The sequence below is a fragment of the Ammospiza caudacuta genome, chromosome 3 (assembly GCF_027887145.1).
Source record: "Ammospiza caudacuta isolate bAmmCau1 chromosome 3, bAmmCau1.pri, whole genome shotgun sequence".
NCBI classification, from domain to species: domain Eukaryota; kingdom Metazoa; phylum Chordata; class Aves; order Passeriformes; family Passerellidae; genus Ammospiza; species Ammospiza caudacuta.
This window is the reverse complement of record NC_080595.1, coordinates 91,922,930-91,939,814: the sequence shown is the minus strand read 5'-3', so window position 1 is coordinate 91,939,814 and position 16,885 is coordinate 91,922,930. Positions and strand designations below refer to the sequence as shown.

The window sequence follows — 16,885 nt, the reverse complement described above, 5'->3', positions numbered from 1 at the left end:
GGAATTTTGTTATCATCTAGCAAACAATGAGGGAGGGAGAGTTATTTCCTATTTTGAGATGTATCAAGTGGCTTTAAACAAGATCTTAGGATGTTTTCTAAGGTAAAAATAACTGCAGAAAATCTGTAGATAACTGTGCCTAGAAGGCTGGAGTTCTGAATTCACTCCAAATGAGTGTTGGGTGGATCTTTGTAGCTTGGGAGTACAAATGAGCATTTGCATAAGTGGAATAAGTTGAAGATGACTCTTCAGCTAAGACAGAAACCAAAGCTGATGTAGTACCTAAAGTATGACAATCATTTTTTTCATTCTGTGCTGTGCAGAAGCAAGGCAGAAACAGTCTCTTGAGTCAAATAATTTGTCACTTATCTTTTTTTTCTTTTGAAATATTGCACTATGAATTTAAACAGTCAGGCATTCAGAAATAAAAACATTTTTATAATTTTTAAACATAAATGAACGGTAGTGTTATGCACTCCAGCTTGCATGTTTGCCTGTTTACTTTTTTGTTCTTTGTTGCTTAGTGCAAATGATATGTGGTAAGATTGCCAGAGGCAAATGATGTGATTTGCTTAACAGAGTTCTTTCAAATGCATAAAGTAAACTCTTATAGAAAGATTTTTTCTCCAATGTTCATAGCAGTTAAATTTTGCTTGCACTAAGAACTGCAACAGTAAGAAATAATTTTAACTTGATGGAGTATTTTTCCTCTAAAGAATAAGCCAAGTAAACAAAATAGAAGTAGATTTAGCAGAGCAATATAATATGCATCTATAGTAAAATACAAGGTGCTAAGTTGAATGGCTTTTTAAACAAAAGAAGTGTTCTGGCTGTACTGCTGGCAGATACATTGGATAGACAATTACAGATGTCTTTTTATAAAAAGAAACTTCCATCAGAAAAAGAGAAAATTTTCAAGACATTTTACATTTCATGGCTCCCCACCTTAATGCCACCAATTAATTAATCAATGTATTTGAAGGGGAGGCAGTGTAACATGCTAAGGTGCTGTAATGTGATGAACATTATAAAGTTGATCCAATTATAATAGATCAGTAGATGAAAAGAAACTATCACACTTTAAAAAAAAGTTTCTTGCATTATAATGAAAATTGTGATGAAAATTTTATTTGAAATAAAAATTCTCTCTGCCTAGAGTGGACAAAAACTGCCCTATTTGATTGCATCTTCTTTGCCCATGTTGCTGTAATTATTGTTACTGGAATGATTCCCATCCTGGAATTCTACTCAAGACACTGTCTTTTGCACAACATATAAAGTGCTACTTCCTTGAAATTATACAGATGAATGACTAAAACATACATTCCATAGCTCTTAAAGGGAGATTGTTCCTTGGTTCTGAATTTTGCAGTAGATTTTCTAACAAGACCTAAGAGGTCCCATTTGTTAAGTACATTTGTCTGAGTCTTGAATAAAATAAGGATGTGCACAGCCATTTGCAAGTTCACAGGCTATTTGGCAAGAATGAATTTTAGGAAAAAAATGCCAATATAAGTTTTTTTTCCTTGTTTTAAAAAAATAAAGTGAATAATCAAATTGCAAGCAAACAGAAATATCTGGTACTTTACTATACAATCATGTTTACTGTAATATTGCCATGATTTTTACTTAACTAGTTAGGAAACTGGTCTTCAGTTACTCCAGAGAATGAGGTGCACAAGAATGAATACATTTGGTTTTGAGTTTTGTTTTATGCCATTTGAAGGAGTTGTTTACTCCATTTGATGGAGTTTTTACTCTTGCAAGGATTTTCAAAACACAAATAGCAGTAAAGAAGAAAAAAAAGAAGCAGGATAGCTGCTGTAAATATTTTGTAAAATGTCCATCTGAAGCTCCTCAACCTCTGGTAATTAGAAGCCATGCTGTGGAGATTGACAGGGTAAATTACCAGTTAATGTTTACACAACAAAACATATGCCCAGTACAATATCCTCCACTGATGTTGCTGAAACCAGAGTCCGGAAATGTACAGTGGAAACAAGACGTGGTACTTTTCTTGTGCCAACATAAACAGCAATTACAGCACAGTGTGAGAGAAGGCATAAGAAATACTACTGCATATCAGTAGTTCAACAAAGTCAGCACTTTTGTGTAATTGCAGGGGAAAAGGGCTGAAAAACATTACAGATCTCAGCAAGAAATGGGCCCTTTATACTTTTAAACTGATCCTTGATAAAACAATGCCGGGGTCATGAGAAGGCTACTCTGCCAATTTTGCTTCACTGTGGGATCCATTGACATCTGGCTGAGCTGCGGAAGCTGGAAAACTTCTTCAATATTCTCTTGACACCAAAGTGGACATGTGGAAAACATTCTAATCTGTTAATCTTTGGTGCTCCTGAAGAAAAAGGACATTTGGCTTTATACTTTGTGATGATAAATATTGTCTCCAGTTTAGCTGTAAATAAGTTAAAAGCATTTGAATGGAGGATGCAGTTCTTATTTTCCATATATAGGAGAAGATGGATGTGCACCTGTGCAATCCAGAAGATGTAAAGAATGCCAGGTGTTTTTACTAAGGTTAGTTTACCTTACATCTTGGAAATCCACGTTTCTTTATGCTGAGTGTAGTTTGTCAATGAGTTGGTGAGCAGAGCCTCTGAACCTCCATACATCCTACATGCTAAAGTAGAATAAAGTATTGTTTCACTCAGGGGATTCTGAAAATAGAATTAAAAGAGATTTGAAATAGTAGTTAAGTCTGAATAAAAAGTGCAGGTTTTGTTTAACAGCATTAACTATACCAATTATTTTTGGTTGACTCTAATATGGAGTAATAGTGAATGATGGAGATACATATGTGTGCAGCTTGAGTAGGATGCACAATTGTTCATTTCTGTTGTGAGATTTATCTCCAAAAATTCTCTTGCAGTTATTAGAAAATAACCGCTATAAAAATATCTTATGTATCTTAACTGCTAGTTATTAGAAAATAACTGCTATAAAAATATCTTATGTATTCCTAGTACAAAGTATCTATTATGCATTAATACAAAATGCAAAAGATACCATGGATTTTGTGAAGACCAAACTAGGATTCAAAATTCTACATATCCTTGTAGTACATTCTAAAATAATAAGAAAAATTGTAACAATGCATGAAGGCTTAGGCTGAAGTGAAGTCAGATGACCTTTTAAATGCTAGCATTTTAGTCCTTTAGATACCCTGATGCTGATATATGATAGTGGTACTGTGGAATGAAAATAGTTCTGCCCTACTTTCCCTGTGTTTTTATAAATGCTGTCATTGCTGCAAATTTATTTTAAAACAAGAGATGTTTTCTGTCATCAATCTATTTTGATTGCTCACATTGGTACAAGGTAGTGCCCACTGCCACTTAGTGCATAATGCTGCAAGTGTTCTGGTTATAAGAAGTGAGAGAAATTACACCTCAAGAGCAATTTGGTCACTCAGCTTAAGCTGAAGAGTGGCTCAACACAAGTTGGTCTTCAGTAACTAGAGGGTTTGGGACTTGGCAGAAGCTAGCAAGGACAAAAAAATAAGATCGAAAGAATTTGTAGTTTCTTTCTAAGGTATAGACACAGTAAGAGGGGTACATATGATAGATTAACTCCATTATATGCTCCCTGAATGTAGGAAAAAAGGGGCCTTTTAAAATGCTGTCATGCTTGGGTCATGCCCAAGCTTGCTGCCATGCTTCATTGATAGATTCACATGTTCCACTTTTGCCACGTGTACTTCAAATAGTAAGCCTTTCAAATCAGTGCCTTTCCCTGATTCTTCATGTCAATCCTCTGCCCTTTTCGGTATTGTGGCTGACAGAGAAGTGCACTGCCTGCAGCATGCATCTCAAACATTGATTTTTACCTGTTCTGTCCTTCATTCAATCCATTCTCAGCTGATGCCCCATATTATGATAATTCAGCCATTTTATTTTAGTGGATATGTGTCTACTCAGCTTATCCTCTGTAAGCCACCCATGGAAGTAAGTGGATATTTTTTTTCTTTATTCATTGGACCATAACAGTCAGCAGCTCCAAGCATTCTTTGTCCAGTTCCAGTTAAATTTTCCTCTCCCAAAGCTACCCTCAGTAACTTTACCATGGAGTTAAGCAACCATTTATCTCCCTTGTCCATTCAAAGCCCTCTGTTTGTTTTCCAGTTTATTTTTATTCATTTGTGCATGTAGCATATGAGAAACACCTTGTTGGTACGTGATGATGTAGGGCACAGGAAACCTGGCACAGCTTTTGCATCTCTGGACAGGACAGTTCCATCCCAGCCTACCCCAAAGCTGCCCTTTGCCTTTTCTGTCTAATTTCCCCTTTCCCTCCAGATCACAAGATTATTATCTTCTCTTCCCTACCTATTTCATCGGTCTCCTGACTGTGTTCAAACATATTTTTGTCTGTAGAAAAAATACCATGTGTTTATAGATCAGGTTATTTCATTACATAGAAAGCAGATAAATTGTTAAACCATCACAGGTTTGCTTGAGAGCAGCAACTTCTGCTGAAGAGCATCCTGAGCAGTAGCTGCTTATTTTGAGTCAGCAGCATCATCTGGCATGATGATTGCATCTTCATGGGTTCCAACAAGATCTTGGCGTGCCTCCTGCTCCCCCTGCAGCTTTGTGATCCTTAGCAAGGGAGAGCTGGAGTTGAGCACAGCCCCACACCAGCAAACCCCAGTGTTTCTAAATATAAGAGTGCACATATTCCTGAAAGGAGCACAGTCAGCCTCCATGGGCAATAAAATAATGATTTGTGAACATCTGCTTCTTTAATTGTGTTATGGCACAGGATTTTTATTAGCATTCCAAAATCTCAAAACCAGTCTCATGTTGAATGGAATTGATTCCCCCTAAACATCCATGAATGTTTTCTGAAGAACCAGATCTGCAACACAGACCTCACTGCTCTAGCTTTTGTGCAGGTGATGCATTGTCAGTCAGGGACACAGATATTTCAACTCAGGCTCAGAGAAATTGCTTCACAATTCTTAGTTGAAGTTAAGAAAAAAAAAAAAATCATGGTCAGCTGCTGCTCCCTTGACCCTTGGGCATTTTAACTCCCAGACTGACCAGTTCCTGACAATAGGGTGGTAAATAAGGTGGAACTTCCCTGAGCTTGTAACTAAGTCCAGACTGGGATCTCTTAAGATCAGTACCCCTTCTGTGCCAAACTTGAGACTGCAAAGCTACAAAAATATCTCCAAGAAACTCGTGTAAAACTTATTGAATATGAATGTAACAGAGTGGTTTTCTTCCCCAAAACTTGTTCCCGGAAGTGGCCAAGCCCATTTTTCACTGAAACTTTCAAAACAATCCAGTCTGAGGCAGAGACAAGGTATGGAAAATATAAGTTCCAGCAGTTAAAGGCTGACAAAGTAATAAACAACTGAAAGTGGGGCCTTATGACAGAAAGTGTTAGGGAACTTTAACTCTAGATGTCATTGCCAGCTTTGCTTATAATAAATGTGTCAGTAGCAATATGAAAAGATGTGTACAATGAGTTAAAGGAATGTAGTATTAACCTATTTTATGTGGCACGTCTGCCCACAAATTGCTTGCATCTCAATATGTTTTGGAAGAAAAGGATTTCTTTCCCCTCGATGAATGTATTAATTTTCAAACAACGGGAACTGGGAAATTAGATATTTTAATGTTACAGTGACACCCTGTGGTCAGTAGGGATGGTGTTAAGTCAAAAGCAGTTTTGTGATGTTTCTTAGCAGTTTTTTAACCTTAGCAAAAGCAGAGAAGCAGGAAGGAAATGCAGATAACTTTCACAGATTTCCACAGAGAGGTGTTATCTCATTTTATTGCCTTATACATAGAAAATGATGATTTTAATTTCTTCAATACCAAAATAATATTTATTTGCATACATGTATTATATTGAAATACAGGAGAATGGCAAGCTTTGGTTTTAAACAACTTGACAATGTAAATTAGGGAAGGGTCTTTGTAGCCACTGAACCTTACAAAGCATTGCTGGCATAGTCATTTCTGTGTCTGGCTAATTCTGTGTTTCTCTGCAGGAGAGGCTGTTTCTGCCAGTGACATGCCATGTAGTGGTAGGTAGCAGACTGATGCCAGAGAGACACAGTGATATGGCAGAAGCCACCATTCCAAGAGTGCCAGCTCGGCACTGACTGGGCTGCAGGATTAAATAGCATTAGTCCTGTACTGCCTTTTGTGTGGGCAGCCTTTGGCCTGACAAATCTTACTTCTGCCTGCTGCCTTCCTTGAGCAAAAGCTGAACTAATGCAGCCACTCTTTGCAGAATCTACATGCTCCTATCTTTAAGGCACTGAGCTTCACAGCACTGTGGCCCCTTGACTTTGTGGCACAAATATTTTCCTCTTTAATGCATACCTTGTATCCTTGCATAATATCAATACCTTGATATTATGCTTTCAAAATCTCATCATTTAGAAGAAGCCAAATTTATGAAAGATCTGATTTATAGCTTCTGATTTATACCACATACTTTCCTGGAGTTACTGATGCTGACCTTGCCATTTTTAAGAGAGAAACAAAGTCAAACTTCTGCCAGACAAACCAGGTTTAAACATCAGTAAGGAAGGAGACTGACTGTCCCAACAAGAAGTTATGGGGAGCTACTAAAGCAAGCTGAGAAACATGAAGCATTTATTATTCACTGGCAATAATGGTTTCCTGTTAAAATTGGCTGTTTGACAAAGGTGATGAATTTAATTCCTTGCTTTCTCGTTGGGGAATTAGGAACTTAGCATGGGACAGGAGAAAAAGTCCTCTGCCTTCTCTGGAGAGTAAGCTAAAGCTAGCCAAAAATAAAGTTTGGAAGGTGTTCAGGAACCACTGTCAGGAATTTTGTGATTTTCAAAAGTGTCAAAAATATTGAAGTACTGTAGTTGTCCTGGAAGCCAAGCCATTGTTCACCTCCACATATGTCCATGTGGAAGCAGCTCAGTGAGTGCTCATTTAGGACATAACCTATGAAATAGCTGCAGTACAACTTCTCATGAATGTCAGCACAATTTAGTGCCTGTCAGGAAGTGACAGTGAGACTCTGGACTTTTAAAACATCATATTGACAGTGAATTTTTTGCAAGCTTCAATTGGTTAAAGGATTGAAATTCATTATCTCCTGTAAAAGTGTGACAAATATGGAAGATGAAGGAAAATACTTAGTTTTACATATTTGGCCAATTTTTAGGTTTTACTTTAGAGCTGCTTTTGCTTTTAATGGCTGCAAAAACAAAAGAGCTTCATGGCTGCTCAAATGTGCAGAGGAGTTATTTATTAGGTGCTATTTCAGACTCTGTGCTTAGACAGGCTGGGCTGTAATATCAACCTCCAAATTAGTTAGTACCACTGCTGAGGGATGTTTTCCAACATCTTTTTTTAGCACTGTTAGATTGGAGTTTAGAGTATGGATTATTTAAGGATTTTTTGAATGGGGCCACTGAAGACGAACTGGAGTGATTCTGCACTTGAGTTAGCAAACACTGAATTATAACTGTCTGTACAACATGCAAGAGTACACAGATGCAGCTGACCCTGCCTGTTGCTGAAATAGTAGCACATTACAGTAGATTCCTTTCAAAAGCATTGTGAAGAGAACTCTAAAAGACATCTTAAAGGAGAGACACCTGCTCACTGCATGTTAAGACCACTGATTTGAGGAACTGTCAGATTTGGAGGTCAGTCAGGATTGCTGTATTATATATGCCATGTTTAGACCTTGTCTACCAGTGGCTTAATGTTCAAATAGCAAATACATCCTGATAGAGATACAATTTTAGAGACTTCATGTTTATGCACTGTTTCTGGGAAATAATGGATTAAGTGTCCTGTACTAGGGCTACAGCCATCCCCCCAAGGATGCAACCTATGTAAAGGTGCTATTATTAGACCTTCTCCTTTTTTTTATATTTAGCCAAAATAGTCAATGATTTAAAAGACAGAGCAATTATCACTGTCTGTCATGTGGAAATTACTGCTCCCAATGCTTAGTCAGCAGAAGGCATCAGGGTTTTAGATGCTCTTGCATCTACAGTAATATAAATTGTCTGAGCTTTCTCCAGCTTCCAGTGAGGGTACTTTGAATAACTCAGACAAGGCTGCCTGAGAATACAAGGGTGTGGTTAGACACAGAGGCGTGTTCCATGCTACCTTCAGGTGGCTGTGATATCTCATTTCCACCCATAGTCACCAACACTTGCAACAAACAATTATCAGCCACCTGTACCCCACTGCTGCGAGATTTGCACTGCAAATTCAGAATCACAGTGGCATCACTAGTGTTTGTACAAGGAAATCAAGAACTAATATGTGTCAATTCAATGTCTTTAGAAAACATGCCCTTTTAATGCTGGAGGATATTGGTTTTGGTTTTGCTTACAGTGAGTGCCCTGTGAAGGACTGGAGCAGACTACTGACTTTTTTGCCCGTTTTTGCCAAATACTATTTAGTTGATACTTTTTTCCTATTGGTGTAAAAGGACAAGAATTTATTGAGATAATTTTTGGGGATTAGAAAGTGAATGTTCATAATTTTTTTAATAACTACTGAAGTTATTTATAAGTACTACTGAATTTTTTAATAATAAATACTGAAGCTGTTTCTGAGTCTGCTGATATTCCTTGGGAATTTAACAGCATTGATGTACCTCAACACATTATTTGTCTATAGGTTTATCCTCATGTAAAAATTACTGAAAATGAGTGCATGAAGAAGAATGCTCTAGCAGTTATGACAGATTGGGAAAACCTCCATGAAAGACACTTTATTTTATCTTTGCCTCTCTGAAACAATAATTTCTGATGTAAATCTTAAAATAAGACTGAGAGAGAAGGCATAGTAGTGGGATCATGCTTGTATCAACCTGTACATCTGCCTGTTAGACATCCTTTTCTGCAGACCTCCACTATACCTTAAATCTTTCCAATAAGAAGCCCAACATGTGTCTCTGCATGGACATTTGTAAGCTGAGAGCTGCCACTGTGGAGCTCAGGCCAATGACTTCTAGAGAAAATGCATGAATCTTAGCAGATAGTGCAAAAAGAGACAGAATTTCCAGCTGTTGTGGATGCACATCCTCTGTGTACTGGACATTTTCTGACTGGTGGCCTGCACAAACAAAGAGTGTGACAAATGACTGAAATGTGAAATGTGCACTTTGGTGATTCACTCCATAAGTCACAAATTAGTGTACTTTGAAGTACGGTACCTCTTTTTAGAGACCCTTATTATGTGAGCAATATTAAATAGTACTCTCTTGCCTGTCATAGTAATGCACCTTGACTCCTTTGAGGTCTTTATTACAGGCTTTGAGCAGCTACCTAGATCAAGATAATTTTCTCTGTCCAAGAATAAGACCTGTGACAACAATTCCTTCTTTATTGTTGCTCTCCAGAGATGTTGGAAGTCCAAAGAGTCTGTAAGGCCAATGATAAAACTATGGAGTGCACTGTTAAAACTAGAAACAAGTACAAAAAAAACGCCCACATTAGGTTAGTTTATTTTAGAACTAAAAAACTAACTACGAGGTATATTTGGAAAGGGGACTTAGCAACTGCAACATGCAGGATGGTCATTTACCTACCTTGCCAGCTAGTTGTGTGCATGTCTGGGAAGGAGAAGCTCAGGCTCCCAGAGCAGCCTGCAGGGACAGAAGAGTGATCACCAATCTGTGCAGTCAGGCCTCTAAGCCAAATTCCTGACCTGCATATGTGGGTAACAAGCATGGCTTCACCTCTGAATCTCTCTGTATCCAAAGTCAGGGTTTTGAAAATTTATCTCTGCACAGGAACTCCCGTCCTGAATTTCAGTCTGCCTGACCTGTCTTACAGTTTTGGTGTATGTCTGTCTAAATTATTCCTGTGGGGAAGGGAACCCTCTAGTGCTATTACGGCACTAAGAGCAACTTGTGTTCTTTAAGAACTTGTGTCTTTGAAGACTTAATAATTGTTCTGCCTAATTCCCTTGCCTGCTTCTGATTATCTGTCGAGCCTGAATGCCTCCAGAGGCAGGGGAAGACTGAAGAGCTTTCTCTGACAAGGGAGACCCAGTGTCCTGGATCACATACCTAATGCATTGTAACAGAAAACAATTGCTTTCCAGTGTCAGCTTTATTTTAAACATCAAATAATAGAAAGAAGAGGGTGCAAAAGCTTCCTAAACATATCAGTGAAGTCACTGCCTCAGTTTTTTGCCTCCTCCCTTATCATTCTCCTAGGGAAGACTTCATCCCATAGGAAATGTAATATTATGTTCTGGATGGAGTTGGTAACTGGTTTACTACTTTTTATCATGAATATGCTGAGTGGATCAGAAGAGAGAAGATATTTGAATGCAGCAGGAAGAAAACAAAAAGCAAACAATTATTAATTTACCACTGCTGAGTATTTTTTCAAGTCTTAATTTAAGTCTAGTTTAAATGAGAAAGCTTAACACTGTGCATCAAGTATTCTCTTAAAAATATTCCGAGCTCAACCTGTATATATCTATGGAGAACTTCCATTGATTGGTTTTTTGCATGAAAACCTTTCATATTAGATGCATGTTATTTAAAAGCACCAAGTTGAAAGATAAAGAGAGAAAAGACCTCTTTCTATAAAACAGCAATCATCTTATCTGCCAAAATCACATGTAATGGACCATTAGTTCTTTGTTCTGTATCCTGTGTTTGAAATGTCTTACCTTATAAAGATGTCAGGATTAAAACCATTATAAGGAATTTCCTCCAAGGAACACATCCATTTGTGGAGAAATGTGTATTTTATGCATGGTAACTAATACATATGGCCTGCCACTTATGAAAAATTATAAATAATACTCTGTGCTGATGCTTCATTTTTGTGTTGTTATTTTCCAGATGGGAGTTTCTGTGGTGGATTCATCTGTTGCAGGACTTGGTGGTTGTCCCTATGCAAAAGGTGCTACTGGAAATGTAGCCACAGAGGATGTGATATACATGCTGAATGGTCTGGGGATCAACACAGTAAGATATTTTTACTTTCCAGTTAAGACTTTAAGGAAAAAAAAAAAAATTCTAGGAAACATACAATACGTACCTCACAAAAACTTATGCTGTACAACAAAATATTCAGAGCCCATAGAAGTTTTTGCAAACTCAGTGCTTTAATATGGCTTGACATATAACAGGAATGATGTTGTCTTCATTAGCAATTTAGACTAGAAATGGTTTGTGTATTTAACATAATTTTAATAATCTACTTCTTCCTACCTGGAACTATGAGGAATTTAGTAGCATCTGCTTTGTGTCATTGCTCTGTCTCAGTAACCACAAAAAAACTCAGTACTGTAGACATTGCTACAGAAGGCTGATCATCTCAACAGTGGAAAGACTGAGCAGAGCTCAGCTTTTGTCACAGTTTTGGATATATCTCATAGTGCTTATTAATTTGTTGTCAATTTTTCTGACTTCAAAGTTGAAAAAAATTGTGATGTTTTGCACCCAGGCACAGGACATTGTTATTTCTCGGGTATCCACTTAATGTATTTCAAAATTGTACAGAACCTGTTACTGGCTAGGAGTCACAGTCATTTTTATTACCAGTCCTGTTGTTGGAGGAGAGGGCAGAGCAGCTCACATACCCTGAGCTGCACTTTAATGAGCCTTACCAGTGAGCATCCACACCTCAAGAGCACTCATTTAGTATCCCTGGCTGGCTGGCATGTTAATTATTCTGTATTCCTAGAACTCATTTACTGCCTTCTTCAATAAATGTGCTCTTTGGTCTTCCTGTCTGTCCCCATTTATCTGGATGTGTGGCATAATGAGTTTGTGCTAACTCAGGCATTGCTGTAACTTTATGTTTAATTTACACATGGACATGGAGAGTCAAGTTCAAAGGAGAACATATAAAGAACTGCCAAAACTACAAAGTGTGTGGTTTGCATTTAAATCACCACAGAAAGAAATCTAAATGCCTGATATCTGAAATAGGAAGATTTGCATTACTGAGGTCATTGGAACTTATCATTCACTTGTTGGTGGGCTTCAGTTCTGTGTGATGTACAGGCCAGTGGATTCCCTTGACATGAAAGGATTACAGAACTTGGACATTCCCTGGGCACTGTTAAAGCATATTCAGTGCCTTACAGAGTTCACTGTAAGCATTTATCTGCTCTCATTTGCTTTTTAGGGAGTTCAGGGTAGATATCAGAAAACGTTCAATCACAAGTGTCCACTGTACAAGTTTTGAACTGCTTGTACACACTTTGGGGCAGCTTTTCCTCATGAGAACGATGTTTATTCTTTTGAAATAACACAATTCTTTGAAATAAGGAGGAGAAATCATGCATTTCACTTTACATTGCTGTGCACCTTAGACTCATGCTTTCAGTATAGTCTTTTCTTGGGCAAAATACTCATTGACCTTAACAAGTGACTCATAGCAAAAGGAAGCAATTAAGCAAAAAATAGTTGGATTATATGAAATATACCATGTACCAGGCTTCTTGATAAGATTGATTAATCTGCTAACAATCTGGTGGCCAAGCAAGAATACAGCTTGTCCTAAAGGTTGATAGGAAATCCCATGGAGACAATCTCACCATCAAATGCTTATTTTTTCTTTGGTTTGGTGGTGATTTTATTTAGGTTTTGTGTAATTTTAAATTTAGATTATAGCAATAGCAAAACACAAGTCTTCACTTTTTGAATCCTTTTTCATGCTTTTTGCACAAAGTTTTGTAGTGTTGGATGATAAATAAGTATAGCTTCTAACTTCTAGCTGTAATTCCAGCTCCTTATTCCAGATTATTCTGGGGTTGAAGGTTATTACTCCAGTATTTGGTCCACTGCTGATGGGACAAGAAATCACTCTCAAAGTAGTAGAACCTTCCAAACAACTAGAAGCTGTAACTACCTGTAAATCACTGTAGCTTTACTGATCCCCATTACTGACCTATAACATGAATCAGGCCCTTTGTTTGCAAAAATTAGACCCTGGAGCAAAAAACTTGGAGTCTAAGCATTTTCAACATGTGCATTTATTATTCTTCACAATTTTCCCCTCTTTTTTAGGGAGTAAATCTTTGTGCCGTGATGGAAGCTGGAAACTTCATCTGCACAGCTTTGAACAAGAAAACAAACTCAAAGGTTGCACAAGCTTCCTTCAGTACTGGAACTATCAATTAAATGGATTTTTCTTTTTGCAGCTTGATTACATTTTCCATTTACCTTGACCAAGGACATTTGCTTTAGGAAAAGAAACAAGGAAACCATTGCATCAAAGAAACAAAATAGAACCTATGTATAATTTTTATTTAATGGGAACAGTTATTGTACTGTACTGTCTTGTCAGGAACTGTCTGATTTGTAAGTAAGAAATAAATGACTGTAGTACAGAACCCTGTAGAAGTACTCTGTACTTCTACAGACAAGAGAAATATATAAATATCAGGAAATTTTACCATGTTTTAAATTGAATTTTTAGTTATTTTCAGGAAAACCAGGTAGAAACAGTGAGTACATAGTTAAATTTTAATCAAGATGTCTTTCAGAACAGTACAAATATTTTCAGTAGTTTATGAGATCTCACACTGTGTGTGGCCATTCTGTTATGTGTTTTATTTATCTGAATTCTTGCTTTTCATTTGTCAAGTCACTGTGTTATGAACACAGAGCCAAATCTGAATTCACTGTAAGAATTTTTTAGCAATAGAACTTCTTTTAAATTTTGTTTAACATCTGCTAAATTATGGATGACTTTATCTTGTTCCAAGACATTGTGGTGAGTGGCACTCTGCCAGCTCCTTCCAATCCTCCAGCAAATTTCCTTATTTGTTACATATGTTAAATTTGTTGTAGTTGCATTTTTTGGTCAACTTATTAAAACCTAATTATACAAAGCAAATAAAAATTGGCAAGGTTTTCAACATCATTCAGGTTCATAGTGGTGTAGAAGGGGCTACATTTTCATCCAAGGTTTCATAAAAAATTAGATTTTTCATGCTGTAGGCTACGAATTGACATTCTCATCCAGAAATCACAGGTTTTTTAGGATAGTAGTATTTTTCTGGACTAGCTTAAACAAAGGAGACCACAGAATTATTTTTTTTTTGTGTGCTCTACTGAAAATGATACTGTTCTTTTAAATGCCTTAGTTCAACAAGATGCCAATGAACTGCACTGTTCAATAATCAATAGATTAGATCAATAATGAACAAATGGACAAATTCAAAAAGCCTTATCCTATATATAAATGTTCAAGTGTGCCATGAAAATACTGTCATGTTTTTCATCCTGAAACTTCAGTACTCTTACTGGTTGGTTGTGTAGGATCTGTGCTTCTCTGTGTACTTAACTTTGATCTATATTTTCTGAACATGTCCTGTTGACATGAAAATCTAAAACCCTGGACTGTGGTCTTCTTCCATATTCTCAGTTTTCCTCAAAAATGTGAAGTCTTGTCAAAAGGTAAGTTGAAAGAAAGTGGAAGATAACACACAAAAAAAGAAAAGGCTGAAAGTTTTTTGTCTGGAACTCAAGTCTGCCAAGTTACAGCTGAGTCATGGTTTGCCTTTGAAATACCAAAGTGAATTTTTCTGACATCTTTTAGCCAGTTGTGTACTTTAGAATTGGCATTGTTTAACAAAGTTAGTCTTTGCATTCCAGCAACACAAAGCTATAAATTTGGTATAACACTCCTATTCTGTTTATGCCATAATTATAGTCAAAATTAATATAAGCTACTTTGTTTCACTCTTCTCATGGTAAAAGTCAAAGGATAAAAACAGAAAGGTGTTCAGGTGAGGCAAGAAATATCTTGCCTATCGTTCCAAAATACTAAATCTTTCCTGCAGAGTCTAGTAAGAAGACTTTGAAGTACTCCTGAAGGTAAGAACACCCTGATTTTCTTGACCTGCTCTGGATGCATGATTGGATCACCACAAAAAAACTCTTTCCTCTTTTTTCCCATGTTTCAGCTGGGGCTTTGTTATTTAGCAGCCACTATAGCTTATATACCAAAACATGAACTTAAATAAAACCAGGTCTTGAACCATTCACAGACTTAAAAATTCTGTAATGAATTTGACCAAATGAAGAGGTAAGGAAACTGCAGCAGTGCAGTTAAGCCTGAACATGGTGCCAGAATTGACATCTTAAAAACTCCCTAATTTGTGTGTCATTTACCCTTGAAGGTGACTAACCTCACTGTAATACTTTCGTATTTAATAATAATTTTTCCTGTTTAGTTTTCTCTGTAGGCACAGATTTGGCTCATTTTGAGCTGAAGTATGCAGTTTTCATGTAGGTCCTGATGAATTTTCTTCCACCCAAGACCCTCTGAGCCTGCATGTTTAATTAACAGAAACATTATCAAGCTTCTCAAAGACTGAAAGGGAAGTCAGCCCTTGAAAACAAAGCAGTTGTGAAGCAAACCTGAATGTGAGACTAAACAACTGAACTGAGACTGAACTTGCTGCTCAGCCTGGGGAGATTAATACCCACCCATGAAGGAGCTGAGGGAATGGCCTGAAGCTGTGTCAGGGAGGTGCAGGTTGGATATCAGAAAAATGTTCTTCACCCAGAGGGTGGGTGGGCACTGGAACAGCTCCCCAGGGCAGTGGTCACAACACAGCCTGACAGAGTTCAGAAAGTGTTTGGACAATGCCCTTAGGCACAGGGTGTGACTCTTGGGGATGGTGCTGTGCAGGGCCCAGGAGCTGAACTTGATGATCCTTGTGGACCCCTTCCAGCTCAGCTTTTCCTGTGATTATGAACTGAAAAAGAACACACTTTCTCGTAAATCTGTAATAATTTGTGTCACTGGGTAAAATAGAAAATTAAAAATTCCTAAGCCCAGAAAAATCCCAAGAAAAGAATGTTAGTGCCTCTGCAAGGCAGGGTTCTTTTTCTTGAAGGTGGTGGTGAAGTCTTCAATTATCAGCCAAGTAAGGAACTGAACAGATAGTGTCCATTTTTATGCCTCTGTGCACAGTGCATCCTAGGCTTCTCAGCATCTGGACTGTCTGGTTTGCAGACAGTTGGCTCTTGATTCAAGGCTCTTGATTCTCCCCATGCAGTGAAACAGGGTACCTATTAAATCATGTAGATGAACAATCTAAAATGTCTCAGTTCTTTATTGGGTGGGTCTGTTTTAGAAACTACTTGGAAACTTGTGGAGAGCCTTAATTGCAGGTCTGTTATTCTGTAATGATGTGAGCATTGGAAAAGATGAGCAGTCACATCTGGAGCCTGTACTTTACCCACATGTTCAGCTTAACCCACATTGTGAGTTATTGTAATCCAGGGTGGAGGTCACAGACAAATAGATTGTTTGTCATGATTGTTATGAGAGAGAGAAACATAGAGCCAGAATAAAAAAAGAGCAACCACAACCCAGTGTTTATGTGCCAAAATTGCCACCTGGGATGAATTTAGGTCTGTGGGTCCAGGTCATTAGTCCCTATGAAATCCTTGTTTAGTTGTAATATGACTTGAGACATCTTACCTTCTGCCTACTAACATATTTTAGGTTTGTAAAATGCTGCTGCTCTGATTTCCTGGGTTGGCATAATTTTGACTTTGCAGAACATTATGACACCTAATGTCTGGCTTCAAAAAATAAGCATCTATTACTTTTAATAGCAAAGACTAATCTAATAGCCATGCCATGAGCGTGCATCACTCACATAGGTAGCACTGAATTCAGCTCATAGGACAACAGCTGAGACTATATCGCTTGAAAAACATGCCAAGACATGGGATGAGGCTCTCCAGTGCTCCTGACCCCTAAACCTTTATGCTTATATTTAGAAGTACCTATATTATATATCTGCTTATATTCAGAAGAACCTATATGCTTATATTCACTAGTGATGTCTGCTCTTTTAGTCCCTATCACTGTCCCCAATTGAATACAATGCTGTCACTTCAC

General features: G+C 37.5%; 1 protein-coding gene across 2 annotated transcripts in view; it reads left to right on the top strand.

The window, feature by feature from the left end:
* The window catches only part of HMGCLL1 (3-hydroxymethyl-3-methylglutaryl-CoA lyase L1), a 74,343-nt gene extending 58,506 nt beyond the window's left edge, over positions 1–15,837 (top strand). For both annotated transcript variants that reach the window (XM_058801612.1, XM_058801613.1), the window contains exons 8-9: positions 10,849–10,974; positions 13,027–15,837. In XM_058801612.1, coding sequence (XP_058657595.1) covers positions 10,849–10,974; positions 13,027–13,140 — 240 coding nt within the window. In that variant the 3' untranslated portion in view covers positions 13,141–15,837. The remainder of the gene's footprint in view (positions 1–10,848; positions 10,975–13,026) is intronic.
* Positions 15,838–16,885: the final 1,048 nt, after the last annotated feature.